Source organism: Suricata suricatta, chromosome 3 (genome assembly GCF_006229205.1).
Source record: "Suricata suricatta isolate VVHF042 chromosome 3, meerkat_22Aug2017_6uvM2_HiC, whole genome shotgun sequence".
Taxonomy (NCBI): Eukaryota; Metazoa; Chordata; class Mammalia; order Carnivora; family Herpestidae; genus Suricata; species Suricata suricatta.
The window spans coordinates 123391555-123400491 of NC_043702.1; the positions used below are offsets into that span (position 1 = coordinate 123391555).

Below are 8937 nucleotides of genomic sequence, written 5' to 3' on the forward strand. Positions count from 1 at the left end.
ACAGAGATTGGGTTTTATTGAGGTAAGAGATACAGGTGGAGAGGGGGCCCCTCTGGAACAGCAGGAAAACAAAAGCAAACCATGGGGGTGGGAAGAAAAGAAGCCCAATACAAGGAGATGGAGACAGGGTTTTATGAAATCTTGTCAGTCAGGCTTTTCATTCCTTGGAGGATGATGGTCAGACAACGCAGTGGGCAACGCACTGGCTCCTTCCTGCATTCTGGATGAGCTGGGTTGGTGAGGATTTTCCCCCTTATATCCTAAGTCATGTCTGCCCTCCTGAACACAGGGTGGGTTCCTGAATCCAGCAGACATGTTTTGAGGACCTATGACAAGCATTGGTGGGTTGGTCTCTATAGTTCCTTTTAACTTGCAGTATCTTGCAGGATGTGAAAATAGGTGTGTGCCATGCAGCGCTCAAGGATGCCTGGATCAATCAAAAAATCCAGTTCAGGAGATATAGTTGGCAATAGGGTGATCAATGGGAGGGAAGAAGGGTGACAAGGCACCACCAACAGGATAAGTAGTAAATGATCGCTAATCACGTGGCCAGTTTTCTTTTTATAACAGATTCACGGGATGTGGAGATTATGTAACCTTGCTATGTGGATTATTAGTCAAGCATCAAACATTTCAATGAACACAAAGATAAAAATACCAAGGCAGAAGGAAGCAGACATGAGCTCAAACTCAGAACCGCACATAGTTGCTGTCAAAGCAATTGATTTCATTTGCTCGCCTTCCCTCTAATCCTTCAGGCTACAGTTCAGCTGCATCTGAGGGGCCCCTCTCCTCTCTGGCTGAGAGGAAGAAAGAGGCCTTGGAAAAACACTGCTCGCTTTTGTCCCATTTGCCCCTTTCGTTCTCCCTTTGCTCATTGAATTTCAGGGAGCCTTGGTTCCTGGTTTCCAGAACTTAATAGAACATTCTCATCATATGAAACAACATCACCTTAATATGCCTTCAGCAAGGGGCTCCTGGGAGGCTCATTTGGTTGAGTGTCCCACTCTTGGTTTCGGCTCAGGTCGGGATCTTATAGTTTGTGGGTTCAAGCCCCGACTCAGACTCTCTCTCTCTCTCTCTCTCTCTCTCTCTCTCTCTCTCTCTCTCTCTCAAAATAAGTAAACTTTAAAAAATGCCCCCAGCAAGAAGGCTAGTTGTAGCCCATTTTTTGGGTATACACAATAAGGCTTCCTCTCTCATTTCACTCCTATGGGGACGTTTCTGGCACAAGCACAGTAAACTGGGAAGTCAGTCTGGAGGGAGCATTGAGAATGTTCCTGGGAAAACAGCCGTCTTTTCCTCTTCTGATCTTCTTACCTTGAATAATTTGTGATTCGAGGGTAAATACTTAGAAAGCCAAGGTCAAGGATAAATAGACCAAATGACCTGACAGGCCAGCCAAACCGCCGCCCCCAGTACCCATCCGTAAGAATGGATTAACTCAGGCCTCCACACAGGTCTCTCTCTTTTTTAACATAAATGAAAAATATAAATAAGGTGATCTCAATCACCCCACTGAATGGAGGTTGAACAAACATGTAAAATTCTTGGTTTCAAGAGTCACCAGTCTTTCCCCAGCCTTGAGTGTGAGCCTGGGGGGACACAGACCACCTGGCCCGCTTTTAGCTTTGCTCATAGGTTAGAGGGCATCACTGGCCCCCATGCGGAGGCACTCAGCTCACGAGAGGATGAAACCAGAGAGGGGTGAGGTCAAGACCTGGAGAAAAGCCTTTGCTTGCTGTGTCTCCAAGGAGAGCTCCTTTAGAATCCTGTGGTTCGAGAGGTATCTGTCAGAGAATTTAAGATTCTGAGTTCAGGGGCACCTGGGTGGCTTAGTGGGTTAAGCATTTGGCTTTGGCTCAGGTCATGATCTCATGGTTCGTGGGTTTGAGCCCCACGTCAGGCTCTGTGCTGACAGCTAGCTCAGAGGTTGGAGCCTGCTTCAGATTCTGTATCTTCCTCTCTCTCTGACCCTCCCCTGCTTGCACTATCTCTCTCTGTCTCTCAAAAATAAATTACAAACATAAAATATTTTTTCAATATTCTGAGTTTAGCTCATTCCTAGAGTCCAGACTTTATTTTGAGAAATGACACCAATAGAAATTTTTTCGTGACTTTTGATGAGCCTGAAGGAATAGCTGTGATGTGGAGTGTTGGGATCACAACTGTGGCTTCTGCACTAGACCAAACCCATGGTGACAGGTTGCACTCCAGCCTTCCAGTCTCTGAATGACAGCAAAACGTATGTGTTGTCTGTAAAGGTCCCAGTAGGTGGCACACCCCTATTGGAAACTGATGAGAGTTTAATGCAGGAACTATGCACAGAGGCATAGGCAGGGGTAAGGAGATGGGAAAGAAGAGTCAAGCACCCAGGTACTAGCAATAGTGAAAACTGGATACCACCCTAGGGTTGAAGGGACAGTGGGGGGGGGAACTGTTTGCAGAACCCAGAAGAGCCACAACCACGGTAGAAGGGCCACCCGACAACTGGTAGAAGAATAGGAGGAATCAACACCATGACTTCTCTCTCTTCCTAGCATGGGATGTCATACTCATAACTTTCACCGGCCAAACCTACCTGGAATCCAGCCAGAAGGGGAGCTCAGCTTTGGAGTGCTGGAGAGGAACAAAAAGTGGTTCTGAAGGGGCAAACAGAGGGTAGGAGCACAGAGATGAATACTTTCAAGTGAAAAGGGCATGGCTGTGGAGCCTCCCCAATGATGTTGTTTTAAATGACTGAGAACACTATGCACCAAACACAAGATTGATCTGCTCTTAAGAATTAATTAACGATTGGAACAGGGTTTTACCTACACAAAACCAACAGAGTCAGTAATTTTGTTTTACAGGAAAAAAAAGAGAAGACAAATCTGAATCTATGTCCTTTGTCTAGTCCTGAGCTGTGTAGAGTCCACTAGGAGAAAACTCCCACAATAAGGGGAGAATAATGTGCAGAACAGCCCCCCCACAAGAATGGAAGTACTGCACAGAATTCTGAGGTGGGGGGTGAGAGAGAACAGATTTTTTTTTTTTTTTTGCCTCAAAGGTCAGACTTCAGAGGGGAAATGAAAATATGGAGGCTGTGAAGAAACAAGGTATGTCAGAAGCATGCCAGAAGGAAACAGAAAGCCCAAATTAGGGTAATTCAAAAAGGGGAGTCTATAAAGGAGTGATTTACACAAAGCTATGGACAGAATGTAGAGGGGTAGTGTGCACCCCAGGGCCAGGGGTCACATCTCTAGGCTGATGAGGGAAGTGCATTGAGCTGTCATGGGAGCCCTAGAGACAGAGGGCCAGCTGTGTGGAGGGGGCTGTCTTACAAGAGCTGATACCTTTGGTCTTGGGAACCAGCCTGGCAGGACCCCACAGGGAAGGAGCCAGAGGTGTTCAGCCTCCAGTCTCCTGCTGGTCTCCCCACAAACCAAAACCCAGAGGCAAGAGAGTTGGTGCATGTAGTGCATCCAGCTGATCAGCCTCATGGGCACAGAGGAGGGTGGGGAGTGTGGGGTGTGGAGCCGGCAGGGCAAAAGGAAGACATCCAACAGCAAAGTGCTGCTGGGACAGTGTGCCAACTATCCTGTGACATAGTGGGACACTGGGTTATGAAGACTCTGCTTTTGGTGTTAGAAATGTTGCAGAAGAGGGATGTGAATTCCTCTGGGCTTGCTGAAACTTTTACTTCTGGGGTGGCTTGGGAGGACTATGACCCCATGACAAATGAGTCTAGGCTCAGTAGAGTGCCAGATCTATCAGAAGAGCATCGACTAGGGGTGCCTGGGTGGCTCAGTCGGTTAAGCATCTGGCTTTGGCTCAGGTCATGATCTCAGGGTTCGTGGGTTCGAGCCCCACGTCTGGCTCTGTGCTGACAGCTAGCTCAGAGCCTGGAACCTGCTTCGGATTCTGTGTCTCCCTCTCTCTCTGACCCTCCCCTGCTTGCACTGTCTCTCTCTGTCCCTCAAAAATAAATTAAAAAAAAAAACATTAGAAGAGCATCCACTGAGGCTTGAAAGCTCACAGCCAGGTCCGATGCCTCCCTACCCATCTTGCCTGTACCTGGGCCTGGTAACTCTGCCCACTCCATTTGCCCCCTGCATTCTGTGACCATCTCCACTCCCCAAACCAGGCCTCCTTTATCCACCACCTGGCTTTTGTGACTGCCCTCCTAACCAGTTCCAGACTCATCTCTTATCTATCTAGTCTAGAGCCAAACTAATCTTCCTAGGGCTCATAATTCTGGTTCTTTTTATTCCTCTGCTTAAAAACTGCAATGTTCCCTACTGCCTATGTGATGAAGCTTCAGTTTCTTCACTCGGTGATCAAGGGCCACCTTATCCTCCATTTCTAGCCCTAGCTTTTGCTCCCCTCAGGTGCCACACCTCCCATCATGTGTGAACAGCGCACCATTCCACACCCTCCACTCTGCTCTTTCATAGGCTGTCCCCTCTGCCTCAGGCACCCACATGCCCTGCCACCTCCCCGCTGAGACCCACTGCCCTCCAAGCATCTCCTCTTCTACTAAACCTCTTCCAGCCTCCTTGGCCACATGAGTCCCTTCCTTCTCTGAAATCGCAGTGTTTCACTTGCACTTGTCTTTGATGCTTACTCCAGTCTGCTTTTTATTATAGGAATTTGGTGCATAAGGTTAAGAATGTCTGTTAGGATTATTGTGAGGTTATAATTACATAAGATATTATTTTAACATACTTAGACAGGTGGTGGCACACTGTAGAATTGTTATTTGTAATTCTATAATAATAATGTGATCACTGTTATAATTATTGCAGACACAGTGTGGTAAAGTGGTTAAGAGTGCAACTTTGGAATCTAATGGAAAAACAGCCAATACTTTATTAAGTGTTTGCCATGCTCCAGGCAGGCTAAGAGCTTTAGCGTAGATTATCCATTTCTTCTCTTCAAAATCGTACCCTTTACTTCTTTACTTCACTTTGTTGAAGTACATGATGTGCTAAACCCAATGAGAGGCACTGGTGATTCAGGAGAAATCAAGACACAAGTGAACTTGTCCTCAAGGGACTAACAATTTTATTAAGGGAGCTAGGCAGTGAACAAGGACTCCTGAAGGTTTAGAATACTACTTGTTTATTTATCATCTGCCTGCCTATCTCTCTGTCTCCTGCTGAACCATAAGCCCCGGGGCACCTGGCTGGCTCAGTTGGGGGAGTATGGGACTCTTGATCTCGGGGTCAAGGGTTCAAGCCCCACATTGGGCAGAGAGCTCACTAAAAAATAAAATAAAACAAAATAAAATAAAATAGGATAATGGAAGCCCCATGGGGGTACCAATAGTTTGCTATTTTGTCCCCAGCACCCAGAAGTCAAGCTGAAAGTAAAACTTTAACAAACTCTTAACAAACGTGTTGTGGCTGAAGACAGTAGCGCTCTGGGAGAAGGAAGCCGGGAACACAGTGGGAACAATGGCGGGTGGGGAGTGGGGTGGCGATGCAGAGTGACTTTTCTAGTGATGAGAAGGAGCCAGCCCGGTAAGGGCCCCAAGGAAAGACAGCCACCACAGAGAAACTGATGAGGACACTGGGGTTTGGAGGTGTGAAACCATGAGTGACCTGAGAACCTATGGCAAAAGCCTTGTCAAAGCCAAGATGCAAATGGAGACAATCTGATTTCAGAGCTCACATACTTTACGGAGCAGGTGGCATCTGTAAAGTGCTACGACAATGCCTAGCACATCATAAATGCTCAGTAAAAGCATCTTTTCCATCCACCGCTGGACTGTAAGTTTTGAAATCAATCTTATTTTAAAAGCATGGAATTATTGATCAGCTTGTTAATTAATGATTCAGCATGGGTCATTTTTAGTATCCAAAGCAGTCAGTTTGCTTTTGTTTGGTTTCAGAGTGATCTTTTTCCTTTTTTCTCCCCATCATGGGTGAGCAAGACTGTCAGGGTGTGATGGGGGAGCGAGGGGGTGTCCCGGGACACTGGGGATGGGAGGGAATTGCAGGCATCTATGGGAGACACAGAGGCTCAGGCACCCACGTGGCCAAGTGGCCCATCTCGCTGACGCTGCCTGCCGGACCTGTGTTGCTCACAGCACTTCTCTCCAAGTCTCAGTGACACCGCAGGCGCTTCAGTAGAGGCCTGTCTTGACTAAAGTCCATGCTCTCCAAGGTGTTGCTGAGGCCGAGGCGGAGAGAAGGGAGGGGAAAGGAAAGCCACTCCAGAAGCTGGCTCAGTTATGACTGGTCCCTGCCCTGCTCTGGGCCAGTGACAGCAGCCTGCTCTGACCTCATTCACGTGAAGCTGCCAAGAGCAGTTTGGGGAGAAGCAACAAAGGCCCCTGCAGCCAGCCAGAGGGTGACCCACTGTCCTTTGCAGGACTCTGAGAAGGCATGGCTTAACTGGATGGTGGCCTTATTAAAGTTGCTGGAACAAGAAGACAATGCAAACAAGCCCTCAAACAGGAAGACGACACAGTAGCTTCCTGCTCCTGGTCCTGCTGTCCCCAAATCGCGGCTTAGCAAGACAGGCAGCTGACCAGCTCTCAGCCAAGTCCCACTTAGCCCTGCTGGCCCGTACAACTCTGTAAAACCACTAGATTGTTTTTGTTAAAATTTTTTTAACGTTTATTTATTTTTGAAAGACAGAAGAGCATGAGCAGGGGAGGGCCAGAGAGACAGAAGGAGACACAGAAACTGAAGCAGGCTGCAGGCTCTGAGTTGTCAGCACAGAGCTCGATGCGGGACTTGAACTCACGAACTGCAAGATCATGACCTGAGCAGAACTTGAATGCTTAACCGACTGAGCCACCCAGGTGCAAAATCACTGTTACTCTCCTCATTTTATAGCTCTGAAAAGTCAGACTTAAAGGGCTTGAGTAATGTGTCCAGATTTCACGATGTAAACAGGGGAACAAAAATGCGAAGCTAGGTATGTTTCATTTTAAATCCACTATTTCTAGCACACTATTTTGCCTTTAAGAAAGATCTATGCCCAAAAAGGATTAAAACCCGAATTGCAGAGAAATCTGAATCTGACTGCGGGGCTGCATCCAGAAGACGCAGTCCCTGAACAAAGCAGGGGCTCCAGTTGCCCTCCTTCCATCCTCTGTGTTAGCCGTCTCACTAATAAACAGTCCAGCGCAAAAGAGTGTTGGGAAGATGACAGGCCCAGAGTCCCCAGGGACTGCTCTTAAATAGGAGCTTTACCTACAGGACGGATGTTCAAAGAGGTTCAGTTTTCAGCGTGCGCTCCCCTCCTACTCCTGGGAGAGGAGCTTTCATTCCAGGGAGTCACAATATTTGTGCGTATTTCAGACAGCTTTCTCTTTTTAAAGCTGCTCAGCACAGGTAGTTATGTAGCTCTTGATTTATTACAAAGGCTGCTGGGGGAGATGGCAGAGAGCTAGAGGGTGTGTGTGTGTGTGTGTGTGTGTGTGTGTGTGTGTGCGCGTGCATGAGAGAGACAGAGAGATGGAAACAGAGACAGAAAAGGCAAATCACTCATCCTCACTGTCTTTCAACCAGAAGGAAAATGGCCCCTGTTTGATAGCAGTGCGGTCAGGAGGTATGAGAACTCCACATACAGCCAACATTTAGACATAGGGGTCTAATCCTAGACCCAGGCAGTCAACCTGTATTATAACATATTAACAACAGTTGGGACCAGCCAAAAAAGATCTCCTTCACTGGTTTCATCCATTCTTTCCTTCTTTCATTCAACCAGCGTTTAGGGAGTACTCTCGAGAGGACAAGAATGGTTCTGGGCACTGCAAATGCAAAGAATGAAACACAGTATCTTTCTCTGAAGAGTGTGGGTGCGGTGGTGGGTTCTCTGACAAAGAATGGCACTTGGGAGCCTAGAGGCAATTTTGGCTTGAAATCCCAGCATTGACTCATTCCTTTGAATTAAGGTCCAGCTGCACTTAGAGTATCTGTGAGTTAGGGGTAACTCAGTGGCCTGGATAAGTTGGGGTCCCTTTGAAATGAAAAAGTAAGTTTCGATGAGGAATATTGAAAGGTCCCGGGGCGGTTGTGACAGGAATAACAAAGGCAACATGAAGCCATTTACAAATCAAGAAAGACCCCTTCCCTCCTTTTGTTCTTTTGTTTTACGTCTCTTAAAATGTACATCTCTAGGGTTGATGGGCCTGGAGAAGGGCACTTGTTGGGATGAGTACTGGGTGTTAAGTGGAAACCAACTTGACAATAAACTATAAAAGAAAAAAAATACATTAAAAAATGTACATTTCTGTCATGCTGCAGTGAGTCACGAGACCACACAGCTCACTTCCAATATGCTGGCCCTCCACTCCAGATTTTTTGTTTTTACATTTTCTTAACATTTATCTATTTTTGAGACAGAGAGAGACAGAGCATGAGCTGGGGAGGGGCAGAGAGAGGGAGACACAGAATCAGAAGCAGACTTCAGGCTCCAATCTGTCAACATAGAGCTCGATGTGGGACTCGAACTCACAGACCACGAGATGATGACCTGAGCCAAAGTCAGAAGCTCAACCAACAGAGCCACCCAGGCACCCCTAAATTTTCTTTTCTTTTTAAAGACTGTGTGTCAGTATTTCAACTAAGTCTTTTTATTTGATTATGACAGTTGTGGAGCTTTAGGTGATAATATTTACTTGACACAAAATATCATGTCTGCTATGATTGTATACTAGATGGTTTTTAAAAATTGCATTTATGATCAGAACATATTTTCACCACCACCACGCTAGTGAACAAGATGAACTAGGCCCTCTAAACTCTGGCCTTGCAGACCTGACCCTCAATGAAGTCTCAGTGTTAGGACTGAGTTCTGTCCAGGTGAATGCTACACGTCTGTGCTTGGTCGGCCATCAGCCCCCCATGGCACCTTCAGTGTCTCCACTGGCTGGCTGAGCCAACAGTACTTACTACGGAAGGCAAGTGAGCAGAACAATTTAGTTCCACTGACAGACTT

At 46.8% G+C, this 8937-nt stretch overlaps 1 protein-coding gene across 1 annotated transcript in view; it reads left to right on the forward strand.

Annotated features, from left to right (window-relative positions):
• DUSP27 (dual specificity phosphatase 27, atypical) overlaps window positions 1–2336 on the forward strand; it is a 32773-nt gene extending 30437 nt beyond the window's left edge. The window contains exon 7 of the mRNA XM_029933355.1: window positions 2187–2336. Within this exon, the coding sequence (XP_029789215.1) occupies window positions 2187–2336 (150 nt within the window). The remainder of the gene's footprint in view (window positions 1–2186) is intronic.
• The last annotated feature ends 6601 nt before the right edge of the window (window positions 2337–8937 follow it).